We start from the raw sequence: 20,207 nt of genomic DNA, 5'->3' as shown, positions 1-20,207 counted from the left end.
TGGGGATGGAGCCCACATCCGGGGCATGTGCCCTGACTGGGAATCAGTGACCTCCTGGTTCAGCGCTCAAACCACTGAGCCATGCTGGCTGGGTAAGCTTTTCTTCTTTAAGGGTTAATGTATGTGTATGTATTTTTCATTGATTTTATTGAATTTTTTCCTTAATTCATTATAAAGAAAATTTCCTATAGCTAACCTCTCATTACAAATATTCCTAGGGTACCTCTCCAAATTTTAGCACATACCCCCCCCCCCCCCCCCCCGCCACAGGCACCATCACAGACACTTTGCCCCCTCTTCTCACCCACACGCCCCAACTGCCTTTCAAGGGCGGTATTTGCAAACCTGTTATATCGACGAGGAAACCTGGCCCAACCCTCTGGCTTGGGAGCAAGCCCAGAAGTAGCCTGGCACTGTCTGCTTAGAGACCTGCCACCAGGATGTTTTATCCCAGAAACAACGCTCCTCTTGCAAATTCCAAAGCTCAGAGGGTCAACCCGAGCCACAGTCAAGCCTTTTCTGCAACGGAGTCCATTGCTGTGGGTTGGCTGAGCAGCTAGAGAAGAAACCAGGAGCTTTCAAAGAACTGGCCGTCCTCAGCAAACACCCACTGACCCCGCAGGGATACTCGCAGAAATGCCACCTGTTCCAGCTCTTGAGAAGGCAAATCCCTATGGGGAGACCTACGGGTGCAGATGAAGACACTGATGGGGAATTACAGAGGAGCGAGTCCCTCCACACTCTCCCGGGCACAGCTCTCCAGCTGCTTCCAACCTGCCACTAAGGGTTAGGGTTAGGATTGCGGCTAGGTTCAGCGTTCGGGCTAGGGTTAGGGTTAGGGTTAGGGCTAGGGCTTGTGCTAGAGTTAGGTTTAGGGTTAGAGCCAGCATTAGGCCTAGGGCTAGGGTTAGGGCTTGGGGTAGGGTTAGGGTTAGGCTTAGGAATAGGACTATGGCTAGGCCTACATCTTGGCTCCATGCTTGCCTCAGGACTATTGGGGTTCGTGCCCTAGAAAATGTGTTTTAAACACCTACCCAGGTTGTTGTGATGTAGTTGAGGAGCAGGTCACTGCGAATTATTGAAAACACCTGAGTCCAGGAAGGCTGGAGCGGGTGGGGAGGGTTAGGGTTAACCTTAGGGCAAGGTTTAAGGCTAGGGTTAAGGTTAGGGCAGTGATGGTGAACCTTTTGAGCTCGGCGTGTCAGCATTTTGAAAAACCCTAACTTAACTCTGGTGCCGTGTCACATATAGAAATTTTTTGATATTTGCAACCATAGTAAAACAAAGATTTATATTTTTGATATTTATTTTATATATTTAAATGCCATTTAACAAAGAAAAATCAACCCCAAAAATGTGTTCGTGTGTCACCTCTGACACGGGTGTCATAGGTTCGCCATCACTGGCCTAGGGCTAGGGCTAGGTTTAGGGCTATGATAGGGTTAGGATTACGGGATTCCTAAGGCACAATGAGCCTAGCCTCCTGGCAGAGGACCTCAGAGATGGCTGGGCATAGGGGTGCCGGGAAAGAGGGTAAAGGCTGTGACCGAGTGGGGAAGGACTTGGGTCAGCTTAGCCTGGTCTGGGGGATCTGGTCCCAATTCGGTGGCTTTGTTCCATGCTGACCCCCAGAATATCAGGGGTGGTGCCCTATAAAGTGTGTTTTAAACACCTACCCAGGTGGTTTTGAGGTAGGTGAGGAGGAGGTCACGGTGAGTCATTGAAAACACCTGAGCCATGGAAGGCTGGATCCGGTGGGGTAGGGTTAGAATTAGAGATAGGGTTAGGGCTAGGGCTATGGTTAGTGCCAGGGTTAGGGTTAGGGCTGGGGTTTGCTCTAGGCCAGTGGTTCTCAACCTTGGCTGCACATTAGAATCACCTGGGAATCTTTTTAAAATCCTGATTTCTGGGCCTCATCCTCCGGAAATTCTGTTTCTTTGTTATAGAGTGAGGCCACAACATTAGTAACAAAGAAACAGAATTTCTGAAGGATGAGGCTCAGGAATCAGGATTTTAAAAAGATTCCCAGGTGGTTCTAATGTGCAGCCAAGGTTGAGAACCACTGCTCTAGGGTTAATGTTAGGGTTAGAATTAGGGCTCGGGGTAAGGTTAAGGTACGAGTTAGGGCTATGGCCAGGGTTAGGGTTATGGTTAAGGTAAGGGCTAGTGCTAGGTTTAGGCTTAAGATTAGGGCTAGTGTTCGGGTTTAGGCTTAAAGTTAGGGCTAGGGTTTGGACTAGGGTTAGGTTTAAGGTTAGGGTCTAGGGCAGCAGTTTTCAACCTGTGGGTCGCAACCCCTTTGGGGGTCGAACGACCCTTTCACAGGGGTCGCCTAAGACCATCGGAAAACAAATATATAATTACATATTGTTTTTGTGATTAATCACTATGCTTTAATTATGTTCAATTTGTAACAATGAAATTGGGGGTCACCACAACATGAGGAACTGTATTAAAGGGTCGCGGCATTAGGAAGGTTGAGAACTGCTGATCTAGGGCTTGGGTTACTTTGCCTCCAGGTAACTATAGGTCCTCATCTGCTTCTCTGAATGTATCTGGCTCCCCAACAGCAAATTCCAATGAATCTCAGTATCAGTAATTGTTATGTCTCAGTAGTTCTGCCAAAGGTACCAAATCATAAAACCAACCAACCAACAAAAAAGATGCTGAGAATGACAACAGACTACACCATTATCTTGGCAGGCATTTTGTTTATAATTTTTATCATCAATAATAGAATGTCACTGTTTTACATTATATATTTATATATTATGTGTGTATATATATGTATATATATACATATACACATGTATATATATTAGATATCTATACTTCAATAGAAAGAGACATAAAAAACGCTTTTCAAATGAGGCAAGACATGTGACACTTGGCACTCTTATTTACATACAGGGATGGACTTTCTACAGTTAGAATGGATGCTCAGAGGCCAGAGTGGGGTTACAAAGACAGCGGAGCTCCCCTGTAAAAAAGAGGCGCCCCATGCGGCTGGACGTTTATTGCCATGAGTTCTCGTGAGGTCCAGACAGCAGATTGTAGTTAAAAATGGCATCTGGTTTTGGGGAAGGACAGTAGTCATCAGAGTCACCCTGACCACCGGCGATGCGGTCGGTCTTCTGACGACCAGGGAATGACACGGTGCTGATGGAAGTGGGAGCACACAGTGAAATGCACGGACTCCCCCTCTGGCCGGAAAAGGAGTTGCTACAAACCTGGGGTCCTGCCCTGGCTGGGGCGCTAGTCCAGGCAGGGCGTATAGCAGCATGCGCTCCGCTGCAGGAACCGAATCCCTCCTGGGGGAGGCTGGCACTGCTCGTGGGTAGCGGAGTCTATGCCCATCGGGAACTTAATACCCAAAGGACCCCCTGCCCCCCAGACAGAAAGAACAGATGAGAGATCGGAGGCCCAGAGGGAAGCCCTCACCCCTTGGTGGGATCTGCCTTTGCAGATCATCCATCACCTGCCCCCCTCTCGTTCTTTCTCGAGGCCCACTCTGCTCTCCTGCAAAGGCGCCTCTCTGCACACATCTCCCAGCCTCTGCACGGGGTTTCCAACACCACGCTGTGGCCATGGGAGGGGCGAGCCCGAGTTTGCTTGGCTTCATGGCCTGCGGTCAGGGCCCAGTTTCCACACTTTCTAAGGGAATGTTGCCGAAGCAGGAGGAGGGTTCTGGGATGATGACATGCTCAGCGTTCTCTGTCTGCTCTCACGCCTCCAGCAGAAGGGTCCCCCATGTTAGTCATCCCCGCATCCTCGGTCATGGTTCTCTGGGCTTCCTTTAGCCCGTAGGGTGCACTCAGCCTTGGGGACCTGATTAAACATTCTGGTAAGTTTCAAAACTATCCCTTAGGCCACTTACCAATAATGCATGTAGAACCCTCCCCCTAACCATTGTCCTTCCCTCCGATCTCACTATCGCTCCTGCTGTCTTGTAGGGTTTTTGTTGTTTTTTATCCATGGTGACCTTCCCTAGCCCTTTAGTTCCCTAAGGCAAGACGACCTTGCTATTGAAAGACACCCAGCACCTTCCCTGAGCTCCCCTGAGGTTGTGGAATCCAGCTTTCCTCCATTTAGATGCTTTCTCCCTCCATGGACGGAGGAGCCGCTGGCCACGTTCATGGGTTTAATTTTCTGCAATTGCGTCCAATGCTGACCTAGCATTTCTTTGGAAGTACACCCGCCGGAGCGCCACGCACGTGAGCATCAGTCTCGGTGCCCGCTTCTGCCAGCTTTAGTCCAAGTCCATCTTCCCGACCACGGACAGAGACTAAGCCATCGCAATAACACATGGAGCGGGGCTGAGCGCAGCAAGGTCTGGAGGAGGAGGGAGGCAGCTAGTGGGCCAGCTCTCTCTAGGTTCCTCTATAGCATCACTTCCATCCCCCCCCACCTGCAATCACCCCCCCACACACCGCCGGGAGGCCGTGGACTTGGGGTCTCTAAAGCATTCCTTCGCCTTGGCTGAGGAAACAGGAGAGGAGAGCGAGGCCTTGCATGTCCTTGAACAAGGTGGCACATGGAGGCTACGGAGGGTCCTATTTACACCAGTATGTTCACTCCGCACAGAGGTTAACCTGAGTTCTGAAATGCTTGTTTGCACGTACTTTAATTTGAAAAATGATAAAGCTATGCGCTAGCCACCCGCTGGACACGCCTGGCGAAGGTGGAGTGCGCCTGCCCCCTGCCAACCGCTGCGGGTTACAAAGGCGGGCTCCCCAGCTCCAAGTTCTGTGGCTTTATTTTCTCTAGAGAGCATCTCGGATGGAGGAGCCTCCAGGTGGCCAGACAAGTTGGGGCAAAGCCTGTTTTGATCCCTGTGGTTCCGGGCTTTCCCAAATCTCCCAAATGGAAGTTTGGGTCCCGGTCCGCCCTCCTGTGTCCCTCAGGCCTCCTCTCGGCTTTGCGCTGGAAGGGCCAAGCTCCCGCGGGTGGGCCTTGGGCGGGCCGGGCGGCTCCGGCAGCTGCTACTTGAAGTAGTTGAGTCCCACCACCAGGAAGAACTTCTCCAGGAACAGCTCCGAGTCCAGCACTGCGATGTGCGCCGCGCGCCCGATCAGGGTGTTGGCGGTGTTGGGCAGCGCGTGGAACACGTTGTGCCGGATCAGCGTGCAGTCCTTGGCTTCCACCAGGGGGCGCAAGAGGTTGTTGATCATTTCTGCATAAACAGGCCCTGTGGGGAGGGAGCAAGCCAGGGGTGCAGGCTGAACTTAGGGGGACAATGTTCACTGGGTGAATGTAGGGGTCAGGCAGACTTAGGGGAACTCACAGAGGAACCTGGAGAGACACTGGGTGCGGGCGAGTTCCTATCCCTGAGCGGGTTCCTATCCCTGGACGGAACATCTGATGGGCCCCACTAGGCAGAGTTTAAATTTCATGAATGCACGTCTGCTTTTATTATTTTTTAAAGTCTATACTTTTATTTCAAGGAGGAAGGGAGAGGAAAGAGAGCTAGAAACATCAATGATGAGAGAGAATCATTGATCGGCTGCCTCCTGTACGTCCCACACTGGGGATCGAGCCCACCACCCAGGCCTGTGCCCTGACTGGAATTGAACTGGGACCCTTCCATCCACAGGCTGATGCACTATTCACAGAGCCAAACCAGCTAGGGCTTTATTATTATTTTTTTAATCCTCACCGGAGAATATGTTTCTAATTAATTTTTTAGAAAGAGAGAAACATCGATGTGAGAGAGAAAGCCCAATGTGAGAAACATCGATGGCTTGCCTCTTGTGTGGGCTCTGATTGGGACTGAACCCGCAGGCATTTGGTGTATGGGATGACACTCCAATCAACTGAGCTACCCGGCCAGGGCTGAATGGTTGCTTATTAATTTTTTTATTTATTGATCGATTGACTTTAGAGAGAGGAGAGAGAAACATCGATTTGTTGTTGCACTACCCGTGCATTCATTGGTTAATTCTTGTATGTTCCCTGCCCTGGGATGGAACCTGCCACCTTGGTGCAGGGGAACCAACTGAGCCACCTGGCCGGGGCCGCATTTGCTTTTTCTTTTCTTTCTTTCTTTCTTTTTTTTTCTTCTTTGCGTTTGCTTTTTCAATTGTGCGAATGAAGCGGGGCTTACCTGTGTGCCTGTCCTTCAGGGCGGTTTTGCACATTTCGATCCTGGCGGAGTGAAATGGCACGTAGCGATCTTGGGGTGAAGCCACCAGCACGACATTTTTAAAATACTGCAGACCTGCAATGAGCCAGGGGGTGCTCTTTACCTGGCATTTCAGGGTGCGTCCTCCGGTCACACAGCCTGTGCACCTGCCCCGAGAGAGGGCAAGCGGGCGAGCAGACTGACACCGGGTTGTGTGGGTGCATGAGGGTCTTCTGGTCTGCGAGGCCGAGCAAAGCATCTGCCGCTGGAGCTTTAGTGCCAGAGGGGGGGCGGGGGTGTGTGCTCATCGGGGGGAAGTGAAGGCACACAGAGCAAGCTCGCAGACAGGGGAGCCAGTCTAGCTTCTGCTCCTCCTCACCCACTGCTGCCCTCCGCCCGTTCCCGGGGGGGGGGGGGTGGCCTTCTGCACCGCTGGGCCCTTCCTCACTGCGGAGGGGCTGCGGGAAGGTGCCCTCGGGCTGCCTGGGAAGGACCCACCTCCACTGTAAACATAAAGGGACCGTGTTTGTCTGCCCTTTGTCCGTGGACCTGCACCTGGTGGAGGGGCTGTGAGTGGCCCCCAGACCCTGAGCCTGGGCGGTTAGGCGAGGAAAGGATCCGTGTGAATGGGAGGCGAGGGCTCTCCTGCAGAGACCCCGCACGCACACCTGGGCTCCGGGGTGTGATGCCTTTCACCCGCCATGGGGAGACTGAGTTCTCGGGTGGCTCTCGGCCTCCTGGGAGTGCAGAGGCTGTGCCTCCGCTCAAACCCTCCTGTGAGTGAATCAACCTCGCGTGGCGGAAGCCAGTGGGTCGGACTGGATCTCAGCTCACACTCAGGCCCCACCGCGCGGGGGAGCCACTCACCTGTCTTCTGGCTGAGCTGGTAGAGGAAACACTTGCGTAGATCGGCGTTATCCCTGAAGGTGAGCTGCAGGAGGGAGCCCGACTTCTTCAGCTTCTGCATGAGCCACAAGCCTGGGAACCAAACCAAACCAAACTCAAACACACACACACGGGGGCAAGTAACTGGGGAGAGAGCAACAGTCAACTGCGCCTTTTCATCAACACAAACAGAGGAGGGCAGCAGGCATTTAGCAAACGCGTGGGAAGTGAGGGGATGTCTGTACCCTTACACACTGGGGACAGAGACACAAAATCGCCCTGTGAAACAGCATGGCGCAGGCTGCGGCAGTCCTGAAACTCCCACACTCTCCGATCTGCTTGTCCCCGTCCCTAAATCCGGGCTAAGGAACCAACCCTAAATACAAACTCGCATAAAGAATGCTCCTTACAGATCCAGTTAGGGTCTAAAAAGCGAAAGTCAACCTCGCATCTCCGAGTCCCTCCACTTCCCGTGGCTATGCCGACACTGACACGGATGAGTATGAGTATCATGTCACCACCACAATTTTTTTATAAAAATGCAAGGACATAAACAAGATACAATGTGCACATATGTGATCATTACTGCCATGTAAATGTGTATCATATATGCATATCATATATATGGTGTGTGTTTAGAGACATACATACATATGTATATGTTATATATGTAACCATACATATATACACACATTCGGTCCATTTTAAAACTAAGGAAACGCAGCAGCACAGAGACTAGAGGTCTCGGCAAGAGTCCTCACTAAGTGTCTGGGTTAGAACTTGACGGCAGGCTTGTCATGGGAGTGATGTGATTGAACACCCTTACTATAGACTCCGCCCCCGCAGGCATCTGGCTGAGTCTGCCTCTGGCCTCCCCTCCCCTCTGCCATAACCGAATGTTGTATTCCCCCAAGTTCATATGTTGAAAACTAACCCCTCAATGTGATGGCATTTGGAGGTGGGACCTGTGGGAGGTGGTTGGGCCATGAGGGTGGGGCCCTCCTGAGTGGGGTTAGTGCCGTAATTGAAGAGACCCAGGGAGCTCCCTCCCTGCCACTGAGGACACAGCAAGAAGAGGGCCATCCATGAACCAGGAGCCTGGCCCTCACTAGACAGTGAAGTTGGGGTGCCTAGACCTCAACTCCTGGCCTCTAGGTCTGTGACCGTCCATGGTGACCGCGACAGCAGCCCCAACGAACTGAGACTCCCATGCTCTCTCCTCTTCACGATCAGCTTTTGAACCTTTTCCAGCTAGCACCCCAGGGACATCACCTCCTTGTTCCCAGGAAACTGGAAGCAGAAGAGGTCCTGGGTCCATCCAGTCCAACCTCATTCAACACAAACCAAAGGCCGCCTTTCTCAGCTCAGCCCTCTCTCCACCGTCCATGCTGGAGGAGGCTCCAAACTCACAGGGTTCCGTCAATAACAGCGTCTGGCCCAACCAGCATGGCTCAGTAGTCAAGCATTGACTATGAACCAGGAGGCCATGGTTTGATTCCGGTCAGGGCACATGCCCAGGTTTTGGGCTCCATCCCAGTGTGGGGTGTGAGGAGGCAGCTGATCAGTGATTCTCTCTCATCACTGATGTTTCTATATCTCTCTCCCTCTCCCTTCCTCTCTGCAATCAACACAAAAATATATATTTTTAAGAAGAGCAGCGCCTGCCCCTAGCCTCCCCTCCCCTCTGCCCCGGATGAACTCTGGGCATTGCCCGGCGTGGGAGAGTCTCACCTGTACTGACCAGGGTGCTGTTGTTGTACAGGGTCCCCAGGTGCGGCCCGGACAGCGACAGGAAGGTGTGCAGCTTGCTGAGGTAATAGCGGAACCGGGGCCTCGTGAGGACCGAGCGGATGATGATGTTGCCCAGAGAATGGCCGATGAAGCTGATCGGAGAGAAATCGGGTCAGTGAGCCTGAGGGTCCTGCGCAGGGAGCGCTGGGGTCAGCGCCCTGCACCCTCCACCAGTTTGGGGCACTAATCCATCCCCACCAGGTGTCCAAACTCTGGCCGGGGTGAGCGCCAGCCGGGTCTTCATGAGTGGACCCTCCTGTGCCCAGTGTGGTCCGGAGAGACATGTGGGCATCTTGCCCAGCTCCCGGCCCCGTCCCTATGTCTTCTCTCGTCCACATGGGTGTCCTTTCTGAGCAATGAACTGCCCTGGTCATCCATTGAATGCAATCCCATCTCCCATGAGGCCCCTCTCCCCTGTCATTCACTCATCATTCACTCCCCTGCTAGACACTCGTCACCGCCTGCTCCCTGCCCACATGGGCGGACACCCATCCTACATGCTCCAGTCCTGGTCCCACAGACCACGGATCCAACACAGCATTATTTTCAACTTAAAGAATTACTATGGCTCTAGCAGGTTGGCTCAGTGGATAGAGCGTTGGCTTGTGGATCAGAGTCCTGGGTTCGATTCCGGTCAAGGGCATGTACTTTAGTTGCAGACTCCTCCCTGGCCTTGGCTCTAGTTGGGGTTCGTGCAGGAAGCAACCAATCAATGTGTTTCTCTCACACCGATGTTTCTCTCTGTCTTTCCCTTTCCCTTCCACTCTCTCTAAAAATCAATGGGAAAATATCCTCAGGTGAGGAATAATAATAACAACAACAACAATTATGGAAACCCTGTCACATGAGAGGGACACCTCTGGCCTCTTCCCAGCATGCCCTGTGGTTGCCCCCTGACCCCTGGAGGCCTCTGCGCCCCAACTTGTGAGAGGAGGAGGGCCTGCGACTTTACCTCTGAGGACTAAACGGGCTGATGCACGTCGAGGGCTCGCCACTCTGCCCCACACCCCAAGGGCAGGTGTCAGCTCTCCCCTTCCTGGTGTAAGGCGTAGAGCAAGTCATCTGCTACGGAGGCAGCTCACAGACTGACACCCCTTCCTGCAGGGCACCCGCCCAGCTCTGCCCCCTCAGCTCAGCGCTGGCCCCGCTCCACAGACAGAGGCGTAGGGACAGAAACTCGTGGAGAGATTCCATGGTGGAGTCCAGAGTCGGAATCCTGGGCTTTAGGAGAACCAACATTCAAACTTAGGAATATCTGACCAAGTCGAAGTCTCTTCCTTCGGAGCTACAAACGTTTCTTCTCCCGCACACACTATGGTGGATGTGGGTATGTCACCTCCGCTCTCAACGCCGTCTACACCATTATTATCTTTTAAAGTTTTTTAAAATATATTTTTATTGATTTCAGAGAGAAAGGGAGAGGGAGAGAGAGAGAGAAACAACGATGAGAGAGAATCATCGATCGGCTGCTTCCTGCACGCCCCACATTGGGGATCGAGCCTACAACTGGAGCATGTGCCCTGACCGGGAATCGAACCGTGACCTCCTGGGTCATAGGTCAACGCTCAACCACTGAGTCACATGGCCGGGCCATTAAAGTCACCGTCAGCTCACCCCAGGGGTGTACAGAAGGGATCTGTGGATCTTGTGCACAGCAAACACTCAGAGGCACGCCCCTCCCCCAGCCTGCTCCCCGCGGCTCCCTCACCTGATCCGGGCGATGGAGAGGCTGTACAGCTGGATGTGCTGGATGATCTCATCCAGCAGCCGGTCTGTCATGGTGTCAAAGTCGGCAAACGTGTCCATCTGGAAGAGGAGAGGACATGGGTGGGCGGGGCCAGCAAGGCCAGGCTCCTCCATCCACACCGTGGTGCATGCTGGGAGCGGGCCTCAGCCTGATGCTGGGGTCATGGACAGGAACTCCACATCGAGGGCTCACAGATTGGGACCCCAGTGAAGAGACTCGGGGACACCAGAGTCTCCTCAGTCAGGGGGTGATGGACAAGGAGGAAGGGACAAGGTGGAGATGCACATGCAGTCCCCTGGGATCGCTGTCCCGTGTCACAGAGGAGGAAACACGTGCCGGGAAGTCACACAGACACCAGGGACAGGGACAGCCCCAGGGCGGACCCACAGATGTCCAAGGCACGGATGCTCCGAGCTGTCACCCACCCTGATGTCCAGTGGGTCAGAAGGCCCCAGGCACCCGGCTCCCATGCCCCCACTTCTTCCTCTCTCCTCGCCCTCCGGAAGGAGAAGCGAGTCCTTTCTCTCAGACCATAAGCACCTGCCTGTGTTCTTTGGCAAAGCCCCCTCTTTTTTTTTTTTTTAATATATTTTATTGATTTTTCACAGAGAGGAAGGGAGAGGGATAGAGAGCCAGAAACATCGATGAGAGAGAAACATCGATCAGCCGCCTCCTGCACGCCCCCCACTGGGGACATGCCCGCAACCAAGGCACATGCCCTTGACCGGAATGGAACCCGGGACCCTTGAGTCCGCAGGTCGACGCTCTATCCACTGAGCCAAACCGGTTCCGGCACAAAGCCCCCTCTTATCTGCGCATCCGCAAACTGTCTGGTGACTTTCAGGGGCTCATGTGAGGCCTGACTCGGGGAGCCCCCCGCTCTGAGGTTTGTGTCCTCATACCTGGTTCTTCTCAGACATCAGGAAGTCCAGTTTGCCTCCAGGGAGCCCCAGTTCTATGAAGGTCTTTACCAGCCTGAGGTCCGCACTGTTCCCTAAAACGATGGACAAACCCACCCAAAGTGAAGAACACAAAAGCAGGCACACAAGGATCTTGGCTCTCCTTCTCCCCCCATTCCCACATGCACCAGGGTGTTAGCTGAGCAGATGATATAAACAACTGAAACAAGTCCACCCCCTCCCCCACAGGGTCAGGGCCTTTCGGAAGTCCCCCCCTCCCCCCCATGGCATTACTCCCTGCCCCATAGACACATGGCTGTGGACATTCCCCACAGGACCAGCTGGAGGCGGACTGCCTCCCCTTCTTCCACAGCCAGTGCTGTTCGCTCAGGGCTTTCTGCGAGTGACACCACTCAACGGTTGACAGGACACAACGTGCCATCTACAAGCCCCCTCTTAAGTGTCTTATTTAACACAAAGCTTGTCTAGTTCTGTCACTGACAGGTAGTCAGCGAGGCCCCCAAGTGGGCCAGGCCGGGTGTAGTTGAGTAACAGTGGCCTTTGGAGACAGTCATGAAGGTGTAAGGGCCATGGACGCCACCTGCTCCATAGGGACCGTCGGGGGCAGGAAATGAGCCGCTGCTGATCAGGGAGAAGCAAAGGACATACTCCATTCCTTCCTTCACTCCACTTATCGCTTACAGGTAGTCAGCGAGGCCCCCAAGTGGGCCAGGCCGGGTGTAGTTGAGTAACAGTGGCCTTTGGAGACAGTCATGAAGGTGTAAGGGCCATGGACGCCACCTGCTCCATAGGGACCGTCGGGGGCAGGAAATGAGCCGCTGCTGATCAGGGAGAAGCAAAGGACATACTCCATTCCTTCCTTCACTCCACTTATCGCTTTCTCCCTCCCTTCCTTCCTTCTTTCCTTCCTTCCTTCCCCCCCTCCTTCCTTCCTTCCTTCCTTCCTTCCTTCCTTCCTTCCTTCCTTCCTTCCTTCCCCCCCTCCTTCCTTCCTTCCTTCCTTCCTTCCTTCCTTCCTTCCTTCCTTCCTTCCTTCCCCCCCTCCTTCCTTCCTTCCTTCCTTCCTTCCCTCCCTCCCTTCCTTCCCTCCTTCCTTCCTTCCACTTATCCATTCCTTCCTTCATCCCATTTATCCATTCATTTATTCATTCCTTCATTCCATTTATCCATTACTTCCCTCATTCCATTTATTTATTCATTCCTTCATTTCATTTATCCATTCATTAACTCCATTCATTCCATTTATCCATACATTCCTTCATTCCATTTATCCACTCATTCCTTCATTCCATTCACTCACTCATTCTTGTACTTCATTTTCTCAACAAGTTTGCATGTCAGACAGCTTTCTTTGGAACTCACCATCCAGGCCATGGACACAGACTACCAGGTGAATCCCGTCCTCCAAGTTCTCCTCCTCTTCCTCTGGTGGGAAATACGGCATGTCAGAAGCTAGTACCGATAAGTCACTGTACAGAAATCCATCAATCTTCAGTTCTTTTTTAAATTTCTCTTTGGCCTGATAGAAACTGGAGAATACACTAATTAATCGCACGCCACGCCCTGCATGGCACGTTGAGCGGGGGATGAGTTGATTGGATGCAGGAGTGATGAACATCTACAGGGAAGAATTTGCCGAGTGGCAGAGGCTGGATGTGCGGCCTCAGGGGGATGCTACTGAGGGGAGCTTTGTTCTGAACAAGGAGGCAGGAAAGTGCCCCGGGAAAACCAAAGGCTACTTTGGTTGGGTTCTGCACATTTCTATGCGGTCCCTGCACTGAGCAGGACGTGTGAGGTTCCGCCCAGCTCCAAGGAGCCACACAATCTTTACAAAGACCTCCCCAGAGTGAACGCTTCTTGGCCTTGCCCACAAGGCTCCATGGCTGGGCTTCCAGCTGCTTCTCCAGCACCATCCCCCAGTCTCCAAAACGAACACATTTCTTACAGTTCCCTGCAGGAGTGATGGTGCTTGGTCTCCGTGCCTTTGCGCACTCAGGTCTGTCTGCCTGCAATGCCCCTCCCCCCCGGGTTATTGGGTCCTTTGTGTGGTTATGTGACAAGGTGGTGGTTAGGAGCAAGGACTCAGGAGCCACACTGCCAAGGTCTCGGCTTTGATGTTTACTGGCTGTGGGCCAATCACTTAACCCAGTGGTTCTCAACCTTCTGGCCCTTTAAATACAGTTCCTCATGTTGTGACCCAACCATAAAATTATCTTCGTTGCTACTTCATAACTGTAATGTTGCTACTGTTATGAATTGTAATGTAAATGTCTGATATGCAGGATGGTCTAAGGCGACCCCTGTGAAAGGGTCATTCGACCGCCATGGGGTTGCGACCCACAGGTTGAGAACTGCTGACTTAACCCCTTTGCATTCCAGTTCTTCATTTGTCCAAAGGGAATGACATCACTATCTAATTAGTAAAGTTGGCTTGTGTCTGACGTGATATGATCTATGCAAAATGCTTAGAACACACTTGAAACGTATTAAGAAGAATAAATGTCTCTATTACTAGCCATACCATCATCATCATCATCATCATCACCACCATCAGCAGCAGCATAGGTGTCACCTTCAAAAAGCTTCTCCTGGCCACCTTCTCTATTCACCCTCAGCGTCCCCAGCCCGGCTAGGTCCTGTCCCCATCCTGGCTCAGTGATGCACACACAAACCATCCATTTATCCACCTGCCCTCAATTCCTTCTCTCACCTCCCTGCCTCCCTGTGACACTGCGAGCACAATCGCACTCAGGGCTACCCTGGCCACGCATTGGAGAGAGCGCCTGCCGTGTGTTTGTTAAATTGATGACATGGACACATAATAGACAGTTAATAATCTTTATGAAACAGCGACCCAAAGTCTACCTGCCTGTGCAATTTTTTTTGAAATATCATGAGTAGGTAACTCCTCAGCATTTTGGAAAAGAAAGATGTTTTGGTACTTAATCAAACAGAGCTTGTAGATGAGGCAGCCACGGGGATACAAACCCCACACACGGTGAGGGATGGATTTGGACGTTGCAACACAAATGATTAACTTAGGAACTGCACAAAAGGGGCTCGGGAGGCCAAGCTGATAAAGTCATCCCACTCCCTGAAGGGTTAAAGGACCGCCCGTTCAAAATATGCAAATGTAGAGGTGCAATGACGATCATGAGAGAGGTGACTATCATAATAAACACTGACAAGGACACTTAGATGCCCATCTCTCAAGGATTTTGTTAATAAATCATAGTATATCCATATCGGAGTGTTGTTTAAACGTTAAATGCTCACGCAAAAATAGATGTATCAACAGATTGTTTCCAGCATGTTAGGCTGAAAAACCTTAGTTTGTACAGAATTATCCTGTTTTTTTTGCATAAAATTAATATGTAGATATAGATGCAGATAGAAAAACGTGTGGGAGAACTTACCTAGGGGCTATATGTGAGCAATGGGTAGTTTGTACTTCTTTATACTATTCCACATTTCTCATGTGCAGGATATGAATATATGACTTTATTTAAATGAGGAAATGACAGATCTCAATTTGGGAAGAGTACGCAGGAAACTGAGAAGGAGATGGGAGCATCTACGAGACGGTGTGAGGACAGGTGAGACGCCGGCCGGCTTACCTGAACATCCTCTCGCCGACGCCTTCCTCCAGCGCGCTCGGATGGGTAGAAACAGCCCCGAAGGACCCCAGAGGCTGGTGCGTGATGGGGAGGGGGGTCTGTCTGGAAGAGAACCCAGCCCTGGCAGGGGTCTCCTTGGGCACCGACGAGAACGGGAGACACGTGGCCGTGCAGGACACAGACAAATTGACGACCTCTACAGCTTTCAGGCTGTCGGGAGAGAAGGCCTCTGCGGGGGCGAGGGGGGACCCCATGGCAGAAGTGCCCGCCCTGGGCTCCTGGAGTCCCAGGATTTGGGAGTGAATGGAGTGAGTCACAGCGGGGCACGCGGCGCCTGCCTGGTGTCCCCGGTCCATGGTGTGAGCTCCTCTCCCAAACGCCGCCTCCTCAATGATGCGAGGGGAGCCCCTCCGCTGGCCTGTTGACCCCAGGGCGGCGGCATCCACAGCGGGCGGGCGACTCAGTGCGGGCACCGCGTGGTCAGGGAGGCTTGCCATGTCTGACCTGCCGCCGTGGGACCCCGGGCTACTCCCCACACCCGCGTCTGCAGGCATGCGCTTTGGGGCCTCCGTCTGCACTGCAGGAAAAGCTCTGTCCCTCGGGCTGGCCCGTGCTGTGCCTCGTGGTATTGCTAAGTGAACACCTTTGGTTCCAGCTCCTGGAGGGTTCTCAGTCCTGCCATCAAGTCTGCGGGGCCCTGGAGGGTCAGCGCGAGCCCCTTTATCCTGGGGGATGTCGAGGTAACCCGCGCCCTGCTGGTCAGCGTCTAGAGCCACCTCCACGAGGGAAGGGCCAACCCCCGTGTCCTGGATGCTGGATCCCCCATCGCTGGGTGGATGGCCCTGTCCTGGGGCTTCTATGCTGCTGGCCAGCTGGCCCGGAGTTTCAGCAGGACCTGTGCCTGGCCGCACGGCGCCCGCGTCTTCAGTGGCCTCCTCTGGGCTACTGATCTGGGGCGCCGACGCCGACTTGGTCAGCTTGGTGAGCAGCGCCAGCTCCCACTCCTCCTCCTCGAAAGGCAGGGAGCTGATGGAGGTGAGGGACGCCTGGATCCCGCTGGGCAAGCTCAGGCTGCTCTCCGTGTGCCCGCCCTCCAGGGAGTTCCTGTGCGGGGTATGTCTGCGAAGCAGTGGGTGTGACACTTCCCGGTCACTGGGCACCTCCAGGGCCCGGCCCCGGGCCTCGGACCAGGCCATGGAGCTCGGCTCACTCTCAATGCCTGAATCCGAGATGAGCGAGGACGATCTCTTGATGACCCCGGACAGCACGGACCCTTCCTCCTGCTCCTCTGGGGGCGGGTCCCTCAGGGCAGCCCTGGCCTCCGGGGGATCCCTCAGAGCAGAGCTCAGTGGCCCGCAAGGCTCCCTGGGGAAGGGCTTCAGACTTAGCAGCAGCGTCTTGGCCTCCTGGTCGGCTCCCTTCCCGGGAGCCCTTGACTCCAGGAGCGGGGTTTTCTCCCACGAGATGGCAGGCTGACGACTCCCGCCTGCCAGCGCTTTGCTTGGCAGAGTGCTGTCCAGTTCACGGTTCTCGCGGAAGCGCCCACCCCCGTGCTGGTCACTCGTGGCCACTGTGGGTTCAGCTCGGCCTGGGTGCTTATTGCTGGACTTGACCTCAAGGTAGGCCAGCGTCGGGCCCCAGCCATCCTCTGGGCCTGGACTCCCTCCGGGCGGGTCGTCATCTGCCAGTGAATCCATCCCGACATCAGCCCTCTGGCCAGTGCGACCTTCACCTGCAGGCACAGCTGCTGTGTCCGGGGACTCCCCAATTGTCAGATACACCTGAGACTCGGAAAGCACGTCCGCAGGACTTGGGGTGCCCACCTCTTCCTCTGACGCCGGCCCACGAAGCACCTCTTCATCGCAGTCCATTTGGGGTGGTTTCGGGGTGGGCAGGATGAGGTTTTCCCGAAAAGATGAATTTCTGTTTACAAGAGGGTCCTCTTCTCTGTCTTTTAAACTCATTTTGGCGGGACTTGTGGCTGGAACATTGAAATTAGGGTAAACACTCAAACTCTGCCCTACAAAAAGAAAGAAACAGCAGCAGCAGCAGCAGCAGCACCATAACTTAGGAATCTGTGCTCACAACGTGTCCAAACGCCTGACTGTACCAGGAGAAATGAGGCTGGACTTAGGCCTGGTTCCTGGGAGGTAACCTGAACCCGCAGCATTTCCCAAGCAATGGAATGTCTGTTTCATGGGCCCTGATACTCATGCAACCAGGTGCTGGTGGTGAGTCCTCTGACAGTTTATGCCAAAGGGATGGCTCTGGCCGGGCTGGCAGTGCCAGGAAAGCCAACCCTGAGGTTAGGTGGGCGGGGCTTTGTGCCAGGAGACACCACGCCAGCCTCTGATGGGGGAAGGTGGGCTGAGCAGGGCTGGTCTTCTATTTTCCTTTAAAAGCTTAAATCCTCCTTATGGTTTTAATAGACGTTGAAGGATTGTAACCCCCACAGAACGTTAACATGGAGTAAGCCACTGAGACACTCCCATAGAAACGCATGGGCTCTGCGGGACCCTCATCGCACCCCCCAGCGTGAAAGGCACGGTTGGGTCAAGGGCTGGGACGAAGATCGTAGGGAAATGGGTCTCTTGCTTCCCTGGACACGTTCTTTGCGTCTCGAGAGGCTGAGCTAATTTCCCTTCCCCCGGGAGCCGTCCCACAGGCCACAGCAAGTTAGACGTCCTCATTGCGTATCCCGGCATCCTCTCTGCACACATTACAGTACACGCCTACCCCCATGCTATAACCCACATGTACAGTACACGCCTACCCCATGCTATAACCCACATGTACAGTACACACCTACCCCATGCTATAACCCACATGTAATGTAACATGCCTACCCCCATGCTATAACTCACATGTACAGTAACACGCCTACCCCTATGCGATAACCCACATGTAATGTAACACGCCTACCCCCATGCTATAACCCACATGTAATGTAACACGCCTACCACCATACTGTAACCCATGGTGCATTTCTTATTCCCACCGGAGAGAAGAGCCTGTGTTTTAGGAATATCTACACCCCAAGGCCAGCACCGTGGCTGCCATGTGGTCATAGAATCACATTCACAAATGCCTTGAAGAGAACCGAGACACAGCTGACCCGAGGCAATGAGTCTCCGGAACTGGCTGCATTGGTTTGGAAAAAATGCACCTTCACCCTCATTTAGTCCCACACATGGTGCACTCACATGTCCTACAGGCAAAGCCCTATACTTGGCCATGGCTTAGGGAGAGGGAAAGTGAGGATGCATTATAGTAGTGAGCCAGTCTCTGCTTTTAAGGGTTTTAAGAAATAGTAAGGCCTGGGTGGCGTGGCTCAGTGGTTGAGCATCAACCTATGAACCAGGAGGTCACGGTTGGATTCCCAGTCAGGGCACATGCACAGGTTGTGAGCTCGACCCCCAGTAGGAGGCATGCAGGAGGCAGTGGATCAGTGATTCTCTCTCATCATTGATGTTTCTCTCTCTCCCTCTGCCTTCCTCTCTGAAATCAATTAAAATGTATTGAAAAAAATATTGAGAAACATATGCAGAACGGTGGCTGGGTCTCCTGCCAAAGGAAACGTGGGCTGTACCCTGCAGATTGTGAATCCACCGTCTTGCAGGAAGGAGATGAGTCGTGCCAGGAAGGGGGCGGCGTGGGCACAGGCCCCGGCGTCTGGGCGCACCGTCTAGTCAGGCCTCACGTATCCCATGTGGATGGAGCAAGAGTGACCAGAGGGGATGGGGGTGAGGTTAGACGGTTAGATGGATGCGCTTGAACGCCCTGTGTAAATGTGGGGTCTGGGCCTCCTAGTACAGGCAGCAGGTGTGGTGGGTCCTTGGAGCAGACGGAACAGATGGATCAGATTGATCCGGGACGGTTGAGACGGGACGTAGGGAGGCCAGTGAGGAAGCCCGATGCTGCCCGAAGAGCAACATGCTGCTTTCACTTCTATGACTGAGGAACGATGAGAGGAGCAGAGGGTCTCACGCAGAGAGTAGACGTAGAGTGGGTCACCCGAGAGCCACATTGCAGCCGTCATACACGGTGTGGACACTAGGTGGCAGGGTTCACCTGAGAGCCAAATGCATCCTCCTTCCTGAGGCTGTGCTGCCCTGGAAGTCACCTGACTTTTCAAACACGCTACAAATCTCAGCTTGCAGCCGCCCTGAAAACATCGATAAGCGAGCGACCCAGGGGCTGGGTGCCTCCTGCATGCACCCTGACCAGGCCGGGGATCAAGCCTGCAACATGCCCTTGACCGAAGTGGAACCGGGACCCTTCAGTCCGCGGGCTGACTTGCTATCCACTGAGCCAAACCTACTAGGGCTTAAGAAACTCCTTCCCTCACCCAGTCCCACTGCTGTTGGGACTTGAACAGAGCAATGGACAGGGGCCCACTGGTAAGCGCTGTTCTTAAGTCTCCAAAACCAAGACACACCTGGCGCGGGGCAGTCCACGTATCTGTCCTCGAAGATGACGGGCAGGGTGCTGCCGTCGCCGTCGATGTCCAGGCACTCGGCGGGCAGCGGGGGCATGGTGCTCAGGTACTCCGAGTTCCGCAGGTCCAGGGACAGCTGGCTGTGCGACTGCACCCTGGGGGCACGGCCCGGGGAGCATCCGAAGAGTTACAGGCTTTCAACTTGCCGCCCGCCCCCTTCTCCCAGGAAAACCTTCAGGAATGTTCAGCACACTCGGACCTCACCGTCTGTCCGCCGCCCTTTCCTCCCCGCCCCCGTGGCCCTCGTGGGACTTGTGTGGCCAAGGCCAACACGTCTTGGGGACGCTGTTCTGCTCGCCAGGGAACCCGAAGAGGGGAGGACCCCATCTGTCAACCCTCTGACTCTTCTGAGTAGGTTTTAATTTTTTCTTTAATTTTGTAGAAAGGGGAACTTAAACATTCATCAGTCCCCTCCATGAGGGAGTTCTGTCTTAAATCTTATGCTAAAGGCATTTCACAGCCACGGCCAAGTCCCTGGGTCTTGTCTCACATACTCATGGTCACAGCCACACCATCTGCTTCTAACTGCTTTTTGCAGAGGACTCGCCGCAGGCGCCTTTGGGGGCCTGGGAGCCCTGTTCTGTCTGCAGAACCACAATGACACTCAGCATGAGGAGGCAGGGCTGGG

At 53.7% G+C, this 20,207-nt stretch overlaps 1 protein-coding gene across 3 annotated transcripts in view; it reads right to left on the bottom strand.

Annotated features, from left to right (window-relative positions):
• Positions 1 to 2,655: 2,655 nt before the first annotated feature.
• Positions 2,656 to 20,207, bottom strand: part of FAM135B (family with sequence similarity 135, member B) — a 96,818-nt gene continuing 79,266 nt past the window's right edge. For 2 of the 3 annotated variants that reach the window (XM_005877809.2, XM_014549037.1), the window contains exons 12-20: positions 19,520 to 19,674; positions 15,082 to 17,062; positions 12,827 to 12,993; positions 11,447 to 11,538; positions 10,506 to 10,603; positions 8,738 to 8,889; positions 6,989 to 7,099; positions 6,104 to 6,217; positions 2,656 to 5,188 (exon numbers count right to left, since the gene is read on the bottom strand). In XM_005877809.2, coding sequence (XP_005877871.1) covers positions 4,983 to 5,188; positions 6,104 to 6,217; positions 6,989 to 7,099; positions 8,738 to 8,889; positions 10,506 to 10,603; positions 11,447 to 11,538; positions 12,827 to 12,993; positions 15,082 to 17,062; positions 19,520 to 19,674 — 3,076 coding nt within the window. In that variant the 3' untranslated portion in view covers positions 2,656 to 4,982. Of the gene's footprint in view, positions 5,189 to 6,103; positions 6,218 to 6,988; positions 7,100 to 8,737; positions 8,890 to 10,505; positions 10,604 to 11,446; positions 11,539 to 12,826; positions 12,994 to 15,081; positions 17,063 to 19,519; positions 19,675 to 20,207 lie in introns of those variants that run through there. The other variant, XM_005877810.2, reaches the window with a different exon arrangement.

This window comes from Myotis brandtii, unplaced genomic scaffold, assembly GCF_000412655.1.
Source record: "Myotis brandtii unplaced genomic scaffold, ASM41265v1 scaffold532, whole genome shotgun sequence".
NCBI lineage: Eukaryota > Metazoa > Chordata > Mammalia > Chiroptera > Vespertilionidae > Myotis > Myotis brandtii.
The sequence above is the reverse complement of the archived record's forward strand: the minus strand, read 5'-3'. Positions and strand labels throughout refer to the sequence as shown.